We start from the raw sequence: 24,330 nt of genomic DNA on the forward strand, positions 1-24,330 counted from the left end.
GTAAAACTTTTTAACCCCGAAATAGCTACTAAAAAACGCAAAGTTGATTCAGAGTGCCATGTGTTCAATGATGAATGAACTTAGAAATATTTATTTACAGTTGTAAAAGATAAACCAGTATGTCTTATCTGCAATGAAGCTGTAGCAGTTTTTAAAGAATACAACATCAACCGACATTTTACAGCCAAGCACAAGAATGCCAACTACGAAGCATTGTCTGAATGTGAAGAAAGACAAAATGCAGAAAGTTTTCTTACATAATTATCAAGCCTACAAAAATTTTTCAGGAAGCGAGTTACATTGTAGCATACAATATTGGCAAAATTTATAAATGTCTCGGTGATGAGGAGTTTGTTAAACAATGTATGATCCAAGTTTGTGTTGTTTTATGTCCAGACATGAAAAATAATTTTGAGGCTGTATGCTTATCATGAAAAACAGTGACTTTTAGAATCGAAGCCATCGATAAAAATTTGACATCACAATTAGAGTGAAAAATTGCACAATTTAAATTTTGCTTAATAGCTATGATGAAAGCACTGATATAATTGATGCTGCTTAACTAGTGTTATTTATAAGAGGTGCTGATGAGAACTTTGAAATTTCAGAGGAAGTGGCGCGCATGCGTTCCTTAAAGGGAACTACCACGGGATTTTTCATGAGTTTCAGGAAGGGATTTTAACTTTGAAAGTGGCCTGGACAAAATTATGTATTATTTCGATTGATGGGGCACCAGATATGACAGAAAAAATATATCTGGATTCCTTGGACTCTTTAATCAGAACTATCCCGGGAATAAGGTTAGTTTTCTACATTGTGTTATACACCAAGTTGTTATGTGCAAATCTGCACTGAATGTGAAACCTGTGCTTCATGCAGTAGTAAAGCTTGTCAATACTATTCGATTACTTGGGCTTACTCACAGGCAATTCAGAGATTTTCTTCAGTCCTGGCATTCTAAATACTCTTCTGTACTGCATTACACGAAAGTAAGGTGGCTTAGTACCGGATGTGTTTTCGAGCGAGTTTGGCAGCTGAAAGACGACACTGTGTCGTTCTTCCGTGAGAAACAGTCTTCAGCAGAGTGCGAAATATTTGAAGATGCAGAAAGGCTTTCAGACTTTGCATTTTTCACAGATCTTCTTTGTCATATGAACAGCTTGAATGTTAAGATGTAAGGGAAAAATCAATTCATTGGTGATGTCTGGGCCCATCTCAAAGATTTTAAACTGAAGCTTATTCTGTTTGCTGGGTAGCTAGCTAAGAACAACTTATTTCTTGAGTTTAAATTCAATTCCCTCAGCAAATAAAGAAAAGCTTAAAAGTTATGAAGATGGCTTGAAAAAACTCCATTTTGAATTTGAACGCAGATTTCAAGATTTCAGTGCCATTCGAGCAGAGTTAGATATTTTTTCCATGTCTTTCAACGTAAATTGTGAAACAGTGAGGTCAGATTTGCAGCTTGAATTAATTGAGTTGCAATCTAACAATCATTTGAAGCAGTTGTTTCTTAATATACACAAGTTTGAGTTTTACAAATCATTACCAAAAGCTAGTTTCCAAAAAATAATATCTCATGCCCAGAAAATCAGTGATGGCTATATATATATATATATATATATATATATATATATATATATATATATATATATATATATATATATATATATATATATATATATAACTATTTACATAACTATATATCTATATATATAAAAATCTCTTGTCACAGTTTTAGTGGTTAAACTCCTCCTAAACGGCTCGACTGATTTTGGCGAACTTTTATACGTATATTCAGTAGGTCTGAGAATAGGTTTATAACTAATTTTTTTTTCATTTTTTGGACAAATTTAACGTATATTTTAAATATATCTTTATTTAATCGTATTCGGATCCAAAAGAGACATAGAGACATGATAAATCAAAAGTAATATTCACGCACGTTGCAACAAGTCACATTAAACTTTAATACTTATGCTCGCCCTTAAAAGAAGAGCATCAAACATATTTGCAAGTATGTGAATGAAGGCAGTGATATGGCAGTATTTCGAGTTGAAAATACCAATGTGACTGCTCTTCCAGTGAATAACAACGACGAAATAACGCTGTACCAAATTGGCCGGTACATCAGCTCCAATGAAGCTATTTGGCGTAACTTTGGATTCCCAATTCCTGATCCAACCGTTAGTCATTTAGCCGTCCATCTTGAAAACGGTCAGAGCGTATATTTCACGAACGAGACTGCGATTGACCGAGCTATAAATCCACCAAAAACTACACTAATCGAATTTTTTTGAATTGTGTAATCGTGCGAATGCTTTTGGTGCCTTTGCACGGACATTACTCTACTCAGAAGTACCACACTATTTCACATGGGCTCAAACGAAAAAATGGACACCCTGCAAGCAAGGCACGCACGTTGATGCATGTCCCGGTTTATTCAAATCAAACACCGTAGGGGAGAGTATTTACAGTCAATCCAAGGCAGACTGAGTGCTTTTATTTTCGACTGTTGTTGACTAATGTCACCGGCTCATTGTCATTTCAAGATATACGTAAAGTCGATGGACATCAGCATCCAAAGTATAAAGATGCATGCCTTGCACTCGGCTTGATGGAAGACGACAACCCGTGGAAATGTATGCTTGCTGAAGCAGCACTGAACTGTACTGCAAAGCAAATTCTTCTACTATTTGCTATAGTATTAACTACATGTTTCCCGGCCCGTACAGGAACATTATGGGATAATCACAAAGATTCGATGACTGATGACATACGGTATCAACATCGCACACGTTGCAACGATCTAACGATAGCATTCAGCGATGCTATGTGCAATGAAGCACTGATTGCTATTGAGGATCTTTACATTATTATTGCGAACTTGCAACTCAGTCATTTCGGTATGCCTTCGCCAAATCGAAGTGCATCTGATTTATTAACCACTGACATGAATCGTGAACTTCAATACAATACGATAGAAATGGCAGCGATTGTTACTCGCAATGCTCCACTAATGAATGAGGAACAAAGGAGCATTTATGACGGCATTATGCTCGCAGTTTTGGCAGAACAAGGTGAATTTTTTTTTTTGGGTTCACTAGGTGGAACTGGCAAAACATTTATTATTTCGTTAATTCTCGCTGAAATGCGATCAAATAATGGCCTCACGTTGGCCGTTGCATCATCTGGCATTGCGGCAACTTTATTGGATGGAGGCAGAACAGCTCATTCAGTATTTAAGCTGCCGCTAAATATTCAAAACAACCCAGATGCAGTGTGCAACATAAAAAAAGCAATCGTCTATGGCCACAGTGTTGAAACACTGTAAAATTATCACCTGGGATGAATGCACTATGGCACACAAACATTCGCTTTAAGCGTTTAACAGAACATTGAAAGATATAAAAAACAATGACAAATTATTTGGCGGCACCCTGTTACTCCTTTCAGGTGATTTCAGACAAACACTTCCATAGATTGGCATTTGCAATAACAAGGCCAAACAATGTCTGTTTTTGTCTTAGATTTGAGCACACCATGTTTTTCACACGGTGTGCTCAAATCTAAGCATTCATACATGGATAATAAGCATTCATACGTGCAATAATTCATACGTGGCATGCTCTCGAGTGGGCAAACCATCCAATTTATTTGTGTTAGCTTAAGATGGAAAGACAAAAAATATTGTACACTCCATTGCACTAAGAGATTAATATTGTTGACTAATACTTTCAGAATTCGTTGTAGTATATATGATTTATAAATAAAAGTTACAATAAATTAAAAAAACTATTATTTGGTGTGCTGTTATTTTCACATTTTGTCACCGTTCACAGCGCTCCATGCCTCTTCCACTCATATACGCACACACTTACTATAAATAAGATGTATATTCATACTCTAGAAATAATTCATATGGCAAAACAACGTTTGCCGGGTCAGCTAGTATATATATATATATATATATATATATATATATATATAGATGGTTAGACATAACGATAGTTGTGAAATTGCAAATGACTTGAGTAAAATGAGGCATGTCTAGAACAAGGACTTTAATAAAATATGTTTTATGAACTAACAAGTTCAATATGAATGAAATAAAAATTTATATCATTCATTATTTTATTTGCAGAAAACCCTTTCATTTGCATTTTCATTTCATTTGTAGAAAGCCCTTTTCACAAAAGAAAGAAAAAAATTATCAAAAGTTAAGAAATTCAAGCATTACTTCTTAAATAAATGTGAAAATTTCATTTATACGAATCTGTTGGACACAAAATATGATTTTGAACAAGAGGGAGGAAAATGGATGGTAGCAGAATTCGGTAATATAATTTTATTTAATGTTTTTGTATTGTTAGCGAAGTAAATAATGCGTGGAATGACGTTATAAAACTATTGTTTATTGTTCTGCTTCTTCATAATAATATGCAACATTATGCTAAGTTATATCTCCGAATTATTCGACTACTATCCAAATTTTCCCCTAGCTTATTCCAAAAATAAAAAACGACTTAATATCATAACAGATATAATAAAGTCTAATATTATATAACATCAAAACCAATTACGACGGCGAACTCTAGATAATATTAGGTGCTATATAATTTCACGTTATATAATGCAGGGAGAACAGCGACAATTTGTATCTATCTAATATTCGAAAGTTAGGCAAGATAACGTTAAGTTTTTTTCCTCTAATGATATCTAATATTGTGCGTTACGTGGGAAGTTAAAGAAATAATGGATTATTGCTGGAATATAGTTACAGAGATCAAGAATCATAATTGGATAAATTAAGTTTTGCGACCTTCCACAGAACGTCCGCAATACATCATTTCGGGATCTCCGTTTTACATAACTGTATTTTTCGCGGTTTGAGTTTTAATAAAGCGAACATTATTAGACAAATAATTTGTCTCTGATATTGGATTACAGTTTCGAAATCGCACCAGAATAAACGATTCCCTGAAAACAACTTAAAGGTGATGTTAGACACTATCTCGTTACTATGGTAACACTCACTAGAGGTCTCCGATCCAATCTCTCTTCCCTTATAAATTACATGAAATTTAAGATAAATTTCAAACATCATTTTCTATGGATTCGTGCAAAGACGGGACGAATCAAACAACCAACAGTGAGTTCATTTCTTTTATCCTCAATATTTTTTGTTAATTTAAGAATTTCACTTCATTTTTTTTCTTCTCATTTTAAACTAATTATAATATTTTTTTTATGAGATAATTGATTTTATTGTTTTCCTGGTTGTTATTTTGCTGTTATTGAACTGTTGTCTATGTCAAGGTTGCAATTTTGTAATTATATTTTGTAAATTGAATTTCGTGAAATGGTTTTTAAAAGATCTTGCTTGAAAAGCTTTGTCTGAACAATAAATGAATGAATAGATAAACGTGTAAATAAATAAATGAATAAATAAATACAAATAAAAGTGTAAAAACCACGCAGCTTTGAGACGCATAAAGTTTTTAAAAAAATTAATAAAAACAAAATTATTTGGAATTCTAAAGAATTACATTGTAAACAGAATCCTTGCCAGAGTTCGGAGTCCTTTAAAAATTAACTATCTGGGGTTTACCTAAAAAAATGAGTTTATTAGGAATCCAAATTTTTTGCCAATTTTATTTCAATAAACGGAGTACTTTTTGTCTTTTGAATTTCATTCCAAAAGAAAAAAACGAGTAACATAATCTACTATAATTTTTTTCTGCTCTTTAACCAATTCTGAAAGCAATAAATAAAAAATTGATATGAATAAGAAAATAAAAAAACAAAGAAATCTCATCTCATCCCCCTAAAACAAGCTGTTCAAAAATTTTATCTTTTCTCCTAATAGAGAACTCAACCATTATATCATACCATTAAGGTTGGCACTTGGTTCGCGAAAAAATCCGATGATTTGGACAAACGTTATTCACGGTTATATCTTTTTTATTTTGAGCTCAGTACAACACTCGGTTGTATCTCAGTCGAATTTTTCTGACTTACATGTTTTTTTTTCCGTCTGAAGTACATGACAGAATTTGTTCACCAAAGAGTTTAGATAAACGTATAATGTAAGGTTTATCTAAAAGTTTGGTTTCGTAAAGTTTCGAAGTAATTCAAATTTCCGTATAAAAATATGCTTTAATTGCTCCAAATTATAACCAGCTTACCTTATTATTAATAAGCTGTTTTGTTGAATATAAAGTGTTTAGTGAAAATATACAAAATTAGCATAATCTAAATTTGAAGTGAAAGAAATATTTTATTTTCCTCATCTTTGAAAAAATAATATTAAGCCTAAAGACATTAGTATCTCATAGAAAAATATCTATTAAGGTAAAAAAATGGGTATTTTTTTTGGGTTCAAAATTTATATTAAAAATCCAAAGTGAGTATTTGTTTGTTCTAAATAAATAAATCTATAAGAATAACTGTTATAAGTTTATTACTTTAAATAGTTAATAAATATCTTTAAATATCATAATAATAAATATCTTTAAATATCTTTAAAATATGCAGAAGAGTAGATTCTAAAAATATAATGAAGAATAATTCATTATATTTTTAGAATGTCTGTTACCTATTCCTTTAGCTCATATTTTTAGAATCTCTGTTACGTATTTCTTTAACTTATATTATTAGAATCCTTGTAACTTATTCTTTTAACTTATTCTTTTAACTTATATTTTTGAAATTCCTGTTTCTCATTCCTTCAACTTATATTTTTAGAATCTCAGTTGCTTATTCCTTTAACTTATATTTTTGGAATCCCTGTTACTCTTTCCTTTAACTTATATTTTTTGAATTCCTGTTACTTATACCTTTAACTTATACTTTTAGAATCCCTTTTACTTATCCCTTTAACTTATAATTTCAGAAGCCATGTTAAAAATAAATGCACATGCTGGATCGCAGATTAATTTTTAAACGGAAAAGAAACAAAAATGTTACGAATGACTATTTTGGAATTAAAAAAAAAACCAAAACCTGTTTCAATACCTGAAGGTGTTTTCTTATTTCATTTTGTATCTTTATATTTGATTTCGCATCTTATCAATGATTCATTTCCAGTTTTTACCAAGTATTGAGGCAATATCTTGAAGGAGTTCATTAGTCAGTATTCTTAATATTTATAAGTATAATTTATGTTTTAAGCTTAAGTAACGTGATAGAATGCAAAAAGAAAAATTAATATTTTACGGGTGTCTAAGCGTCGTTTGAAATTACTGGAATGAAAAGGGTCTCTATAGTGGAGTGATCGGAAGACTTCCGGTAAATCAAGCGTCACTGGCAGCCTGCGAAGGGGCTCGGTCCTCATTAAACTATTCTATACCATAGAGTGCTCGACTTCGCGTAAGTCGTTGAGCTACTAAAGTGAGGTAAATCAGAAATTTTGATGGGCATGTCTTCGGATCATTCTCAGGAACATTTTTAGTAATGTGAAACTCAAGTAGGACGCCAATAAATTACTATTACTAGCAGTAGTACTACTAACAGAGTTTAATGTTACTTTTAAAACAAATTACTTTTTTGACTCTTTGGGTTTCAAGTAACGGTATTTTTTGCTTAAACTTTTGTTACCTAAATGCATTAAAAAGTACTAAATTTAATTTAAAAAAATAGCACTTTATGAATAACGGAAGTTGGAGCTATTAGAGTCAAATGGACTGTAACGTTTGGTAATTTTTTATTGAATGAGAAAAGAACGCTAGAAAGCTACGCTTGGCGCCTTACAATTTCGCCAATGAGGGCGTGGACATCCCGGCCCCCATTGAAATATTTTGACATTTGAATGTTTCAATAATCATAAAAATAACAACAATAATAGAAATAATAATAAAAATACAAATTTAAGCAATATTAATACAATTATTTTTTTCACATTTTGAATTCAACATATAAATTCAAGTATTGTTAACAATTGGTAATACAGCAATATTTGAAATACTTCTTTTGAAAATTCCATGAGGTGTGCGTACGAAAACCACACGGACATTATCATCTTTACCGGTGATAATTTCAGAAATTCGTCCTATAACCCATTTACATATAGGTAAATTGCTTTCTTTTACCAGAACCATCATACCTGGTTTTACATTTTGTTTTTGAAACAACCACTTTGATCTTTGTTGTAAATGACTGAGATAAGAGTTACACCAATTTTTCCAAATTGTTTGAACAATTTTTTGAGTTTTCTGCCATCGGTTAAGCAAATTTTCATTAAAATCAATCAAATTTTGTTCAGGAAGTGCATTAACTGCTCTTCTAATTAAAAAATGTCCAGGAGTTAAAATTTCATAATTTTCTGGATCAGATGACATAGGAGAGAGAGGACGAGAATTAAGTATACCTTCTATTTGAATAGTTATAGTAAGAAATTCTTCCATTGTTAATTTCGTAGAACCAATGGTTCTTTTAAGGTGATACTTGAATTGTCCGACTCCTCTCTCCCACAATCCACCAAAATTTGGTGAACGAGGGGGTAGAAATTTCCACAGTACTTGCTCCGATGAAAGAAAACCAGATAAATGATCTTTTTTAGCATTTAAAGACTTTAAGAATTTGCTTATCTCAGCCGAAGCGCCAACAAAATTGGACGCATTGTCACAGGATATAGTACAACTTTTACCTCGGCGGGCAAAAAACCGTTTAAGTGTAGCTATTAAAGCACTAGTTGTTAAATCAGACAATAATTCAAAATGTACAGCTTTAGTGACCATGCATATGAAAATAGCTACATATACTTTGTTATATAACCCCTTTCTCTGGTTACGATATTTAATCCAAAATGAACCACACAGGTCAAGTCCTGCGTTCGAAAAGGGTGGGCTAGGAACCACCCTCTCAGGAGGGAGATCACCCATTATTTGAGAAGAGACTGTTGGCCTTATTTTAAAACACTGCCCACAATCATGCACAACTTGACGAGCTAATTTTCTGCCACTAATTGGCCAAAAAATTTGTCTTACCGTATTTAATAGTCCTTGAAGACCAACATGCAAATCTCTCAAATGAAAATAAGAAAAAATAATCTTAGAAAGTTTATGACCAGGTGGTAATATTATTTGATGAACAGAATTATAATTCAAATTAGAATTGGTCAACCGACCACCAACTCTGAGCAAACCATCCTGATCTAAAAATGGATTCAAAAATTTTAATTTACTATTTACAGGAACAGGCTTACCTTTTTTTAAGGCTGAGATGTCTGCAACAAAGTACTCACCTTGCACCTGTTTTATAATAACCTTTCTGGCTTTATCTAATTCTTCTACTTTGAGAGGACCCCTAAATTTATTAACATTTCTACAATTTGAAAGAAACCTAAAAATAAAGGCTAAAATTCTTAATAGTTTCAGAAAATTATTTGTAACACTTAGGCATTTATCAATAAAAGAGTCATTTTTTATAGTCATTAGTGAAGTCGCTATAGGTTTCAGCTCGGTAGAAAAGAGTTCATCACTAAAATGAGTTTCAACTTGAAAATTTTCCTTATTTAAAAAATCGGGACCTGTCCACCACAGTTTATTGGATCCAAGGGTTGTAGCGTCTGAGCCTCTGGAAATGATATCTGCTGGGTTCATTTCTGAAGGTACGTGTCCCCAATCACAATTAGACGTAAGTTGTTGGATTTGTGAGACTCTATTACTCACAAATGTTTTTAAAAGGTGAGGCGAAGTATTGATTCACGCTAAAGCAATAGTTGAATCTGACCAGAGTTTGATATGATCAAATTTAAGTTTCATAGCCTCTACAACCTTTTTCACAAGTTTTGAAAGGAGTAGACACGCAGACAGTTCCAATCTAGGAATAGTCATAGTCTTGATTGGTGCTACACGCGACTTGCTGCAAAGAAGCTGGCTGAAAGATTCATCACGTTCTGCAACTGTCTGTAAGTAAATTACCGCTCCAAATGCTTTTTCTGATGCATCTGCAAAACCATGCAGAATAAGTGTGGAAAATGTCTCCTTCAAAACACAACGAGGTACTTGAATAGTTTCTATACTATGAAGTGTTTTAATGAACAAAGTCCACTCTTGGGCAATAGGGGATGGTAACCTTTCGTTCCAGTCTAGCTTGTGCAACCAAAGCTGTTGCATAAAAATCTTCGCTTTGCTGATGACTGGACAAAGTAGACCAAGAGGATCATACAAACGGGCAATTTGAGATAAAACATCTTTCTTAGTAACATCTGATTTTTCCGTAACTGCAACTTTGTAGAGAAATGTATCCCTTTTATTATTCCCTCGCATCCCTAAAGTCTTCACTGTTGCATTACTGTCACGATCAAACGAAAAGTCTCCCAATTCTGTGTCTTGTGAATCAAAGCTAGTACACCATTTGTGTAATTTCATTCCTCCCCTTCTAAGTAGTTCTGTTAAATCTTGCTGAAGCTTAATACATTCATTTAAATTAGAAGTACCGGTAAGGCAATCATCCATGTAAAATTCTTCTATAACAACTTTCGATGCCAAAGGAAAATCCTTCTCTTCATCCTTTGCTAATTGTTGAAGAGTCTTCTGTGCCAAGTAAGGAGCACATGCTGTGCCATACGTAACGGTTTTAAGTCTGTAGGATTCAGTAGGCTCACTTTCGTGATTTTTCCAGAGTAGTTTTAGAAATTTGGTTTGTGAAGGCAGTATTTCGATTTGTCTAAACATTTTCTCAATATCTGCGGTGAAGGCATAGATGTGTTTTCTAAATCGAAGCATAATAGAGAACAGTTCATCTTGTATCACTCCACCCTTGCATAACAAATCATTCAAGGAACAGCCATTTGTAGTTTTGGCGCTTGCATCAAACACTACTCTAAGTTTAGTAGTTTTGCTATCTGGTTTTAAGACACCATGATGAGGAAGGAAATATCCATAACTGTCATCAAAATCAGAATTGTCTGCTATCCTTTCCATATGGTTCAAAAGTTCATATTCCTTTAAAAACGAAACATACAATTCTTTCATTGCAGGATTACTTGACAAACGTTTCCATAATTGATTAAGTCTTTTTTCAGCAATTTGTTTTGAATCTCCCAACGGTATGTTGTTTTCACTAAAATCCTTCCTAAATGGCATCTGAACTACATATTTCCCATTAGTTTTTCGATAAAACGAGTTTTCAAAAAGTTGGTTGCAATAATTTAATTCTGAACTGACGGGAGTTTTTGTTTCGTTTACATCTTCATTTTCCCAAAAGGAAGTTAACGCCTTATCAAGATTTTCGGTTTCAACAAGTAAAAAACACGAATCGTTAATTTTCTCTAAATTAGAATTTAAGTTGTTCGCAACTCCCGATACAACATGGCCAAAAAACGTTTCAATTAATATTAATTGAGAATCTTTAATTTTAATTTTATTCGTACCCAATAGTTCGAAGAATAATTCTGCTCCTAAAAGAGCATCAATTCGTTTTGGTTTATTCCAATTATTATCGGCAAGTTTTATTTTTTCAGATAAACTTAAATTCGATATGTTTACAAATGTGGGTGGAAGAACCGCAATTTTTGGAACTATTAACAAGTCTAAATAATAAGATTTATTATTTTCTTCATTTGTTAACTCGGTACGAACAAATGATTTAGCTGTAATGCACGAGTCATTAACACCAGAAATCGGAACATTTGTTTTTTGTTTCTTTAAACCCAATAAATTAGCAGCTCTACTGCTTATTAAATTTGAACTTGAACAGCTATCTAAAGTGGCTATTAATGGTCTAAATATTCCCTGCCCATCTTTAATATAAACAACCGCCGTGTCTAAAATCACGCAATTAGCATTTTCGTTTTTATTCGTAAACAAAGTGTTCGAAGGAGTGAAAGGAGGGGGGAGAGGGGTGACAAGATGTCTGTTTCCCTTTTCTCTTCTACTGCTGTATCAAATGTAAATGACTCATTTCTCATATTTTCATGAAGTAAAGAATGATGATCTTTGCTTTTACAAAAGCAAGTGTATTTAGACATGCAAGGATTAGGAAAGTGCTTATTTAAGCATGAAAAACACAAATTATGAGTTTTTACTATTTCAATTCGCTGATTTACACTCATTCGTTTGAATTTATCGCATTTATAAAGTTTATGGCTTTCCCTACAACCTAATAAGCATGGGTTATTCAATTTCGATTTAATTAAATACATTTTCTCTGTATTTGGCCTTGAACTAAAATGGGGCTTCTTTCTTTCCTCTTTAATATTAAGACCTTGCATAATTCTAGAACGTTCTTCCAAAAAGCTTAGAAAATTGTCTAGTTTGGGTATTTCGTTTTTCGACAATTTCATTTCAAAACTTTTTCTAACTTCTGGATCGAGTTTTTGGAATAAAATGTGCATAATCAATGTATCTGATAGTTCATTTGATTTAAATTCAAGCAAGTTTAAGGCTCGTAAATTACATTTAGTGTTGTCGATTAATTGCATGAGCTGATTAGGAGAGTCAGGGACTCTTGAAAAATTTAATAATTTATTAACATGGCAATCGATAACTGCTCGTTTGTTCTCGTATCTATCTTCAAGGGAAGACCATAAAGATTCAAATGTATCTTGGGCTGACTCAAGGCGTTTTGCTTCGCCTTTGAGGCAGCTTTTAAGATAGCACAATCGTTGCGTGTCGCTCAACTCTTTATTATTTCCAATAATAGAATTAAATTGAATTTTAAAATTTTGAAATTCTTCATATTTTCCGTAAAAGAAAGGTAATGGTAAATCAGGAATTTTATATATGTTGGTACATAAAGCATTTGATTCCGTTTCATTAGATTTATTAATATCAATATTAGAGAGTAAAATGTTGATTTTTACCTCAATCTCTTCGATTTCATCTTCTATATCTTGAGCAACATCTAGATTGTCTTTTAGATCAATTTCTTCCGGAAGTAGCGTATATCCTTTAATCAGTTCTGATATCGATGCTTGCAGTTCCATAGCTACTTTCAATTTCTTTTTGAGAATGATGGCAGCGGCGTTTGCATCCTGCTGCGCTGAATGTTCTTCCAAAAATTTTTGGATTTTGTTTATTTTTGTTTTAATTGCCCCACGTTGGCGATTAAGACTTGTTATTGAGTTAATTGTGCTCATATTGAGCTGGTTCCGCTCCAGGTTACTAGGACCAAAGATGTCGGAGCTATTAGAGTCAAATGGACTGTAACGTTTGGTAATTTTTTATTGAATGAGAAAAGAACGCTAGAAAGCTACGCTTGGCTCCTTACAATTTCGCCAATGAGGGCGTGGACAGGAAGTAAAACTAATACACGCCCATTCCAAAATTTGACATTTACCGAATTTGTGACATTTACACAAACTTAATTAGCCATTAGTTAAGGCACTCTAAAACATTAGTTTAAATTTTATTTTACTTTATAACCGTCGTTGAACAGCCGTCCCAATTTTATGGGTTTACGACTACTAATGTTCAACTCCGTAGCCTTGTAATTTTGAACTCAATCCAGAAGACAAGGGAACTCCTGGATCGTGGTATTGGGAGAAATTGGCCTTCGTCGAGGACTTTTTGATGGAGCTAACCCGCATTTGCGTTACACGGAGAGCGCGAGAACCTCCCGCGGTTAGCCTGACGGCAAAGGGACTCTAACCCATGATCCGTCTACCATTGAGGATATTTCACGTCAGCACTGTGGTCGGTGCAAGCCTGAATTCGTATCGACTGAGATTCAAACCCGTTCGACGCATTGGAAGGCGAACGCTCTATTATCCCCTCAGCCATTCTCATTAGTCAAGGTTGTTGTCACTGATCAACGTTGACTACATGCATTAATGCAAGTCTGCCCTGTATTTTACTTATTTTTCAAACAAACAAAAAAATTTCCACACATTGCGGGTGTGACAGATGCAATTTCATCTTTCAGTACAAAAACTTAAAATTCCTTGAATTAAAACAATTGTTTTAACTGCATTTTTTCTGTAATAGACAATAATATTTAAATGAGAATTGTGTGAAAAAATTGCTCTCTCAATACTTTTTTGTGTAAGAAATATTCAGAGTGCCGGCGAAAGACGTTTTCAGACCCCGGGCGATTTTGACTCACGGCTTTAATTCAATTTTGGAAGAAGAATCTGAATTTTTTAAAAAAAACTGTAACTTATTTTTCCCTTGAATTATCTCGCTGGTGTAGTCATAACGCTTTATAAAATTGCTTTTTTTATTTTAAGATGCAATAGTTCTATCAGAAATTATGAGATATATTACAAAATCATAAATATAGTGATTTGAAGAGACTGAAGAGGAAGAAGACAATAACAATTAACGTTTTTAAAGTAACAATTGAAAGTCGTTAGTTGAATGAATGAGAATATCACCATGTACTCTAGAATAGATATCTATTATAAGTAGTATTTTTAATGATCTTTTAGGACTTACAAATATATAAACATTTAACACTGGAATTCATTTTCTCATGCTTTAATAGACACAAAAATAATTATAGAATATTCAAAATCAATTATTTTCGCGGTTTCATTTCTAATAGTTATTGTCAAAAATATTGACTCTCTCTCTTGTATCATTCTAGACTTTAAATAAGTTTTATAGTTTCTAATGCACAATTTTATAGTTAAGAACGCTCACCACTTGCCACAGATAATGTGATTGCTAACAAGTTAATAATGCTGTTAATTAATTGTATTATCTTATTATTTCTTTTTTATGATAGTGCATGTTTAAATAATATTTTAAAGATATTTGTCATTCAATATTCGTCCTTTTGTTAAAAATTATTTTTTATGAAAATGAGAAGTTGTTATCGTCAACTTCCTTAACACAATTTAAAGGTTTACAAACATTTTTTTTATGCATTTATGAATTCACGACCCGATTCGACCCAACACTGAAATGCCTTACCAATAAACAAATTCCCTGATATTTACTGATGCTCGGCGTTAATACACTTTTTAAGCATTATATTTGTAATAAAATGTTAATGAAATATATACTATCTTTAAAATAAACTATAAATGGCCTCGTATTAAATACAATTACACAAAGAAAAAAAAAACGAACTGTCATCGTAGTAATAGGAAATTATTTAACGATTGAACTATTATGAAGTAGATTTACTATGAAGTAATTTCTGCGGAAGATTAGATATTGTCTACCCAGACTGATATAGGTTTATAAAACTGTATATAAACAATAAGTAAAAATCTACTTGCAACGTAAATGATAACAATAATAAATGGTTAAATAAATGAGGGGAATTAAGAAGTCCCGCTATCAGCAAATACACTCTATAACAAAAAAATCGACGCACCAAGAAGGAGTTTTCCGATTGAAAAGAGAATTGGTGGATAAGAAGACAATGTACAGAATAGTAAATGATTAAAATTTCGGAACAATTAAATAATTTATTGCAGAGTTACAGTAACAAGTTCAATAAGGTGTTGACCCGCCTCCAGCCTGGATACAAGCTGCCACACGGCGTGGCATAGACCGATAAAGCTCCCGGATGGTCTCTTGCGCTACTTCCTGCCAAATTCGATCCAATTGTCGAACGTGGTCATCAACATTTCGTGCCAGATGCAATTGCCTTCCAATCATATCCCAGACATGCTCGATGGGAGAGAGATCTGGTGATCTGGCAGGACAAGGAAGAGTTTGACAAGGTTGCAGACAGTTCATAGCAGCACGTGCCGTATGTGGTCTGGCATTCTCCTGCTGAAAACCAGCCCAGGGAGCTGCAAAAGGAACGGTAGCAAAACAGGTCTTAGGATGTCGTCGACGTACTGCTGTTCAGTAAGTGTACCTCTAATGACGACCAAAGGGGTCCGGCTGTCAAAGGAAATGGCACCCCAGACCATAATGCCTTGTTGAGGACCGGTGTGGCGTGCAATAGTGAAGGCAGGCAGTGGCGTAGCAAGGGGGGAGCAAGGGGGAGAGGCATCATGCCCCGGGCGCTACTCACAGAGGGGCGCCAAATGGTCAGTAAAACAAAAAAAATTGTTGGATAATTTTTTATTTTTATTATAATTTATTTCTGGAAAATATATTTTAAATTTAGTGCCAGTGAAATATAATAAATGTTAATTCGTAAATAAAAAGGAACACTATCAAACTGTAATAATATATTCATAATAGAAATGACGCGTCTTTTCTAATGTCCGGGCTGACTCGACCTGTGTCTGTCAGCACTTCCTTATGGCATCTACGCTGTGTGGTTACATATATTATATCCAAATATTTGCACTGTACAAAGTACAAACATTCTTCCTTTCAGAACACTATTTATTTTTATTTCTATAAACGCAAAGTAGCTTACGATCAACTTTATCATTAAAGTATGATCAACTTTAATGATGTTATTGATAAATTTGCTTCATCAAATGCGGAAAATTTATACATAGTAATTAGTTTTATTAATGTATTATAATGTATCATATTATTAAATATATGTATTTCCTTAGAGATAATAAATATTTACTTTTTTATTGTTTTAAAACTGCGTATTTTTAAAATATTTCTTTATAAATATGTAAAATAAATAATAGGTATCTTTTGAACTAATTCTAGATGATCATATACATTTCAAAATCTAGTCTTGTTTACTCAACTAGATTTATTGTCTCAAATTTAATGTCTAGCTTGAGCCTATGACTTTATTTATTTATTACTTTGCGAGTATATTTTACTTATAATATTAGATGGTTTTCGAATTGGGGGGGGCGCTAAAAAGGTATTGTGCCCCGGGCGCGAGTTAAGCTCTCTACGGCACTGAAGGCAGGATCCCCCCTCTGCCCTGTGCGCCTCCAAACACGTCTTCAATGATCTGTCTGGACACAGTTGGATGCGGGATTCGTCACTAAAGACTATACGTCCCCAGTCGGCATCATTCCAGCCATATCTGTTCAAAACATTCATGCATACGAAATTTCAAACCAATCGGATGATTGTTTCTTGGTGCGTCGATTTTTTTGTTATAGAGTGTATTTGTAGAGAAAAAGAATTCTTGCATTAATTTCCCAGAAAATCTTTTAAAAAACTATTTTAAACAAAGAACAAAACAAGTAGAATATTAAAAACGAATCGATGCTACTCTTTGTTAACACAAAATTTACTAAGATCTTGGTAATTATCTAATCTTTATTAATTATCTCGGAAATTAACCTTTTTGTCCTGTTTCTAAAAAGCCCTCTCAAAAATCCGTCGAAAATTGGATGAAAAACGTAAATTAAAATTACATTTTAAAGCGTTTACATTCAAAGTAGGATAGTATTAAATGTTCTGTCTCTGAATATATATACCATTTATTCGATGGATTATGATGATTATTCCTCCAAAAAATGGGAGATAGACGCAACCTAGAAAATAGGATGTTTGGTCAAGAAGAGAAGTTTGCACCCTTTATTTTTCATTTGACTTTTTGCGCATTTTGCCATAGTGCTACAACTTTTACAGCTGATCCGTAAAATTTCGGCACACAATTATGAAATTCGTTTATCCGAAGCATTTTTAATACTTATTTATTAGTTTTTATTCTCTTTTTTAATAAAAGACAAAATAATTTTGATTTCTGAGGTATACACAATTTTTTATCATTTTAAAAAATTTAATTTGGTAGCATAAAATTCAAAATTTGAATCTAATTGGTCTAAGAGTTCTTTTTAAATCAAATTTTAAATGTCTGAGTTTTTTAAAATTCATTTTCTGAAGGAAAAAGAAATAAACAAAAGAGACCGAATTTTGAAAAATAATGACTGACGCATAGCGTTAAAAAAAATCAATCATTTATCTATAGATATTTTTTATTTTTAATTAAAACGTAAATTAAAGTAAGAAAAAAAAATGTTCTGATTACTTCCAAAATGATGTTTCATTAAATTTTCTTTAACCTATTTCATGACATTACATTGAAAATAATGAATCTAAGACTAAATGAAAAGTGATTTAAGTCCAGATGACACACGCAATTATTTACGATTTTTTTAAGGAATATATTAATGAATGTAATACAGTAATAATATCAAAAGTTAATAAAATTAATTTTCTTTACCTCTCCTTCGGCTTTTGTCGCTGTAATTGTTTTCTCTTTTTTCTTCTTCTTTATTCTTGCTTTTGTCTCTTTTTCTCTCTTTTTTAGATATTTTGCATACTTAAGAGGTTTTTCTTTAATCATTTTCCGAAGATTTCGTGATTTTTCTGTTCTATATCTTCTTCTAACAAAGAAATTAATGTATAAATCGAATAAATATAGTGCTTAAAGTCCAAAAATACATAATTAACGAATTTCAAATATTTATTATTGATATGATTAAAATATTTTGATCTTAGAATAAGGTAATTTTATTAAATTTTGTTTAATTTCAAGCTCAGTATCTGCATTTCATGCTAACTTTATAAATATTTAAATTACCGTTTCAATTATTCCTATTTTCTAATTCTTTCTTTTTATTTAGTTTAAGTAAAAAGCGAAGAAATCTGCTTTCCAGAGGTTTTACGGAATTCTCAAGCAATAAAATTTTATTGAGGAGTTCAGATTTTTGAGTGTTCTGTTGATGAAAATAAGGGTATTACATATTCCTGATTTTGACTACCCTATTATATTTTATTCCATTGAGAAAAAAAGATGTATTTACTAATTATACTTTTGTCCCTAAATAATAATACACACACTCAAATGCATTTCATCTTTAATAAGAAAACACTCAAAACTATTCAAATTCCTCTCTTGCAATAAATTAAGTCATGAAATTAATTGAATGGGGAGCTTTCTGTCCCTCCCTCCTACTCTCTTGTTCTAAAGAGAAATGTCTTGACCTGGCTTTGAGACCCTGAAAATTAAATGGTTCAATATCATTGTAAATGAATTTTGAGATGACAAGAGTTTTACAAGTTTATCTGATATATATATATATATATATATATATATATATATATATATATATATATATATATATATATATATATATATATATATATATATATATATATATATGAGAGAGAGAGAGAGAGAATTGTGATCATTACCTATTCATCAAATGTTCTCTTTTCATCCATTGGGCGGGATTGGTTTTCGATCCCAGCCACGGCACGTTTCTTTCACAAAATTCCTTTCCTTCGTATTCATATTTATATCTGACCGAATCAGTCATTGTGAATCATAAAAAAGAATGTAAAAGTATAATGTAAAATGAAGAAGAATAATGAATGTAAAAGAATGAAACATGGAACCGATGAGTAATTATCGATGTCTATTTGTGTGATTTTGAAGCAATATTTGGAATTTTTCCTCAATTAAAGTGAAAGACACGAATAAATATGACGCAAAATTAAGCGAAAGAACTATTTTTTACAAAAAAATATACACCAGTATAATATACAATGACCAACCCAGTGATTAATAGAAATATAACTTTTGTCAAAGGGAGCAAAAATAAGCAGCTATATTTAACCTATTCCAAAGAGTTTACTTATAGACTATGTTTAATGTTGGCGTCACATAACGGAACTTTATTTTTACTTTTGCATCAGTTAATGAGCTGATTGCTCATAGCAACAAGGTGGCAAAATTCACAGTGATAATTGAAAACGCAAACAATTGATGGATTGGATTATTATCTTAAGCCATCTGTTCGACAGCATGGCAATCACCAGAAAAGTAGTAACACAGTGGACTTCTTATTTTTGGTTTATTTGTCAGTTGCGTTGAACTAAACACTTAACTTCTATGTAACAGTTGGTTTTAGATAATACAGTACAGCCCTTTTTCTGAAAAATATAAAAATCTGGTACACTGTAAAAATTTTTTGCGTATCTTAATTCCAAAAATGGTGACAACTATCTACTTAACACCCATCAACTAAATATTACATTACGCCAAGAATGTTCTCTTACACAATTTGATGTAAAGTAGTCGCCAACATTTTTTTTTCTTCATTCAGTAGCTCTAAAATTCATAATTAAAATAAGAAAAGGTAGACAACAAGCCTCGTAGCACAGCAAGAATATCAACAGAACAAGAGCGGATAAAAATATATATTTTAAAATCACTTAATGCAGTTTATACAAAGATTTCAAAATTAAAACATAATTAACCTTATAGCACACCTAAAAACATAAAATGTTTAAAAAAAATTAGAAGTATAATATTTTTGATGTTCTGACAGACTAAAATTTCTAACAGTGCATGTAGTTACATTTTTTATTTACTTTTTCCACTCTTACAGATTTTTTTTAAATTTATGTATTCAATTTTATATGTTTGTTTATTGCCAACACATGTTTTCACGCTCATTAGAATCAATTTAATAGTTCCACTGCTTTGTATTTTAGTTGCAAATAAATTTTTTAGTACCAAACAGTAAAAAATTATGTAAAATTCAAAAAAATAACAATTGCTTAAAAGAATGGGTGCGAATAGAGTAAACTAACCAGTGAAGGAACACTTAAGCTTCGCTTGCCTTTTAAAAAATAATAATAATTTCAAAATTCGTAATTTCAGTTAAATGACAGTGTCAACATATTTGTTACTAATTGCAAGTTATGTAAAAAAATTGTAGAGAACTTACATAATATTCTTTTAAAATTCTAGAGGTTCAAATAGCAGGTAGTAAGAAGACCAAGTGAAGGAACAGTTTTTACCAGTGAATGAACACTAAATTTCCCAGTAAAGGAAAACTTAATTTTGGTTATTTTTTAATCCTCTTTATGAATTTATAAGCCATACAAATATTTAAATACAAGCCTATTCTTGAAATTATAACATACAAATATTTGGAAAATGTTGACTTTTTTTTGTAATCATGAATTGAAAATTAAAGTGTCAACATATTAACACATACTGTTCATTCACTGGGAAATCTATGCCCAGTAAAGGAACATGCCTGTTCCCTCACTGGTTAGAAAATGTTTTTCATATTTTTAACATACTTCTGATGCGGAACATCACTAAAGGTACAAGAAAATTAAAGTTTATCTTTTATTTTCCTTAACTTAGAAAAAAAACCCAGTAAAGTAACACTTGTTCCTTCACTGGTTCTTCATCGTTTGGTAATCCAGTAAATAAACACCCCCTTATCTCAGTACTTGCTTATGCTATGATGCTTAAAACAAATAAAACGTAACTTCAATAACTATATTTTGAATTCTCTTTTTCACAGTGAGAAAAATAAAACTACTACATACAATTAATTCCACTTTAAGCAGATAAATACAAGCACTTACCTTATAATTTTATCAAAGAAACAAGGTGTTACACAAATAATAACAAATTCAAAAAATTTTCCGGAGAACACTATGTGACCAGGTAATCCAATACATTGTTAGATGACTTTCTATTGTTTGGCAGTAAGCTATTGGTACCAATCAATCTAAAGAAAAACTTTCAATATCTTATTTTTAATCAATATGTATGAAATGTTCCTTCATTGGGTCGTGCTCCTTCACTGGTTGGTTTACTCTATATTACCGAAAATTATCTTGTTTTTCTAATGAAATGTTTTTGCAATGTTCATATTAAATAGATAGCAATGCATATTAAAATATATGTTGTCAATAAACAAATACATAACGTAATAAACAAAGCAGAAGCACTATAGTGAAAAAGTAAATAAAGTGCACTGTACAAGTACGTGCACTGTAAAAATTTCAAGTTTACTCTACACCTAAATGGGGGCAACTAGTTCACACCAAATTTTTTGCAGTGTTCATTTTTATTTCGACGGTGAAATTTTGTTTTTGTTGATGTATATCAGTGTCGATGACTTCCACTAAGTACACCACCTTGTATTCAAATATAAATAATCTAGAGATTATATTCAAAGTTCGCCAACATCGGTGTTTTTGAAAGTGGAAATATTTCTCGATTGGTGTGAGTGAGTGCTTAGTGAAAGCTTTTTCCATTATAGTGATAAGATTTAAATGACGACTTTTAAATTGTACATGGAATCTGAAATAAAGAGTTTTTTCTCGCAATTTTTTAGGTTGATCAACATCATAGCTGACTAAATGAATTCTGAAAAATGCCGTAAAATGAAAATCAGTAAAATTTACAATAACCTCATAAAACTGAGATCACCACTTTTTTAAATTTTCCAGTCCATCCTGTAATACCCACTTGTTACACGAAATGATCTTCCTGCGAGCTCACCTAGTGGTTCTCTTCCTGACATCTTGTGGAGGCATGTTCTTTTGATATGTTCTATCCGACTTGTTGAACATCTCTATTCTTATGAATTTTTAACTGTGCGTATAATTTTGAGAACATTTTTTGTTATGAGACTAAAGATCTCAGACGGATCCAGAATAAAAAATTTATTTAGAAAATTTTTCAGAAAGTCGCGTAATTCTAACGTAACTTAGAAAGAAAATAACGCCTAATGTATGCTGCTTTTCAACGGGTTCGGCATAATATGAAATGATGTTTTTTGTGAATAATAGGGTATTTTTATAACTGCTGTGAGTTTACAACAGTTACTCATGATTTTTAGGTCAAGTTTGGCCTATCTAAAGCCAGAGCTATCTACGCTAATTTCGAAAATGGGACAAAACGTCAATATGGACACACAGCCACAGCTTAGTGAAAGTAAAAAGCGTTTGGGGTCTAATTTTTTAATATTTAAAAACTTACTACAATGCTGCATTCCCTGGGCTCATAAAATTTGCAAAATCTGAGAATATAGCTGTGATTTTGATAATTTTCATCTAGGTGCAAAAGTTTCTCTACATAGGCGATTTTTAAGAAAAAAGTTATGTAACTTTTAAAATATTTAAGTCATTTGTCCGTTCTAAAGCCTAAATAATTCTTCAAGGCAAGATTATATTTATAGTTTAAAATCATCGCATTACTTCAAGTGTAAGTTCCACTTAAACTATGGCTTTTTATTTTCCTTGGTGACTAAACTTCGAAAAATAATGTTAAGGAAGACTCGGTTTGGTGTTATTTTTGCTGACTTGGCGATAACTTTGGCAGTCATTTGGGTGACAAAATGATTGTTCTGGAAAGGCTGTTTCAAACAACACCTTCTAGAAAAGAGTAGGCCTCTGCACGGGTTACCATAAATATCCTTTAGTAGTCCAAACGTAATGACATATTTCGTATTTTCAACCACTGCGCAACTTAGTACCCCGAACGTAATGACATCTTTCTTATTTTTCATCAACTGCGCAGTCAACTTCGTCACATTGGACTACTAAATTGATCCGTGCTTAGGCCTTCCTTATTCTAAGAGGTGTTGTTTCAAAGCTATAGGACCAATATATACGTAGTTAAGCGAGAATCGTCTAGAATCACACCGAAAGTTCCGTTGTTACGTCTCCAAGCCTATATAAATGGAAGTAAGGCTCGCAAATAGTTAGTTGTCTGCTTGTGATATCAGTAGTGTTCGGACCTGAGTTAATTCATTAACTCGTCTGATGTTGTGAAGCATGTGTCTTGCTGTATTACGCTGTTATTTGAAATGTAATTGAGTACTAGAAATAACTATTTTCTAGAAGTTTCTATTAATAAATGCTTAGAGTCTTAAGGACTACTTCATTTATTTTCATACGAAGCAAATCCTTGTGCTAGGTACATTTTTGGGGCCAGAATTTGTGCTGGAGTAAATGTCAAATTCATGATCAATGGCTGTTAATAAATTGGTGGAAACGCTTCAGAGAGGCCAAAAAGGACGCCACCAAGAAGATATTAAGTCAAGAGGGGCGCAATCCAAGACGAGATTAAGATCAAGAGGGACGCCAGACAAAAAAAGATTAAGGTCAAGAGGATTACCAGGCAAAAAAAAGATTAAGATCAGGATGGACGCCAGCCAAGAAGAGATGAAGGCTTCTTTTACACTTCTTGTGTAAAAGAAGTACTCCAGGGAGAGTTAAAATAATTTGAAACTAGAATAAACCGAAGAAGTATTAACCGAAGTGAAAGGTAAAGTTATTTCCATGAGAGATTAGGTGAAATTCAGGAAGATTTTGAAAAGAAATTGGACTCTTAATACCTGAAAAAATAGTCTAGAATCTATGCCATTTAGTGAAGAAACCACTTCTCCATCTGCTATCAAACTTTCCACGGAAATTCTTTTAGGCAAGTATACAAAACTCAATTCCCCATCGTCGCTGAAGCTAACACCCCATACAGCAAATTTCGTCCTAAAGACATCCCAAAACATTCCGAACACTCCTGGAACAGTCATATCCGTAAAATGTCAGAAGAAAGAATTTCGTAGGATGTCACAAATAGACAGCAATATGACAGGCCTTTTAAAGGAGTGTTTTAGGAGTCTTGTAGGATCATCGTTCAGCGCATGCGTGTTAAGTTCAACTTTGCCGTTAATGTTATTTCTTTTATCCAGTGACAAGAGCAATTCTGCTAGTGAAATCTAAACAATAA

The 24,330-nt window shown here is 32.3% G+C and overlaps 1 protein-coding gene across 1 annotated transcript in view; it reads left to right on the top strand.

Moving 5' to 3' along the window:
- The first annotated feature begins 5,101 nt into the window (after positions 1–5,101).
- Positions 5,102–24,330, top strand: part of LOC107442144 (PDF receptor) — a 132,796-nt gene continuing 113,567 nt past the window's right edge. Inside the window, exon 1 of the mRNA XM_071184360.2 lies at positions 5,102–5,149. Within this exon, the coding sequence (XP_071040461.1) occupies positions 5,110–5,149 (40 nt within the window). The 5' untranslated portion in view covers positions 5,102–5,109. The remainder of the gene's footprint in view (positions 5,150–24,330) is intronic.

The sequence above is a fragment of the Parasteatoda tepidariorum genome, chromosome 10, assembly GCF_982258835.1.
Source record: "Parasteatoda tepidariorum strain Cologne lab strain chromosome 10, Ptep-v5.0, whole genome shotgun sequence".
NCBI classification, from domain to species: domain Eukaryota; kingdom Metazoa; phylum Arthropoda; class Arachnida; order Araneae; family Theridiidae; genus Parasteatoda; species Parasteatoda tepidariorum.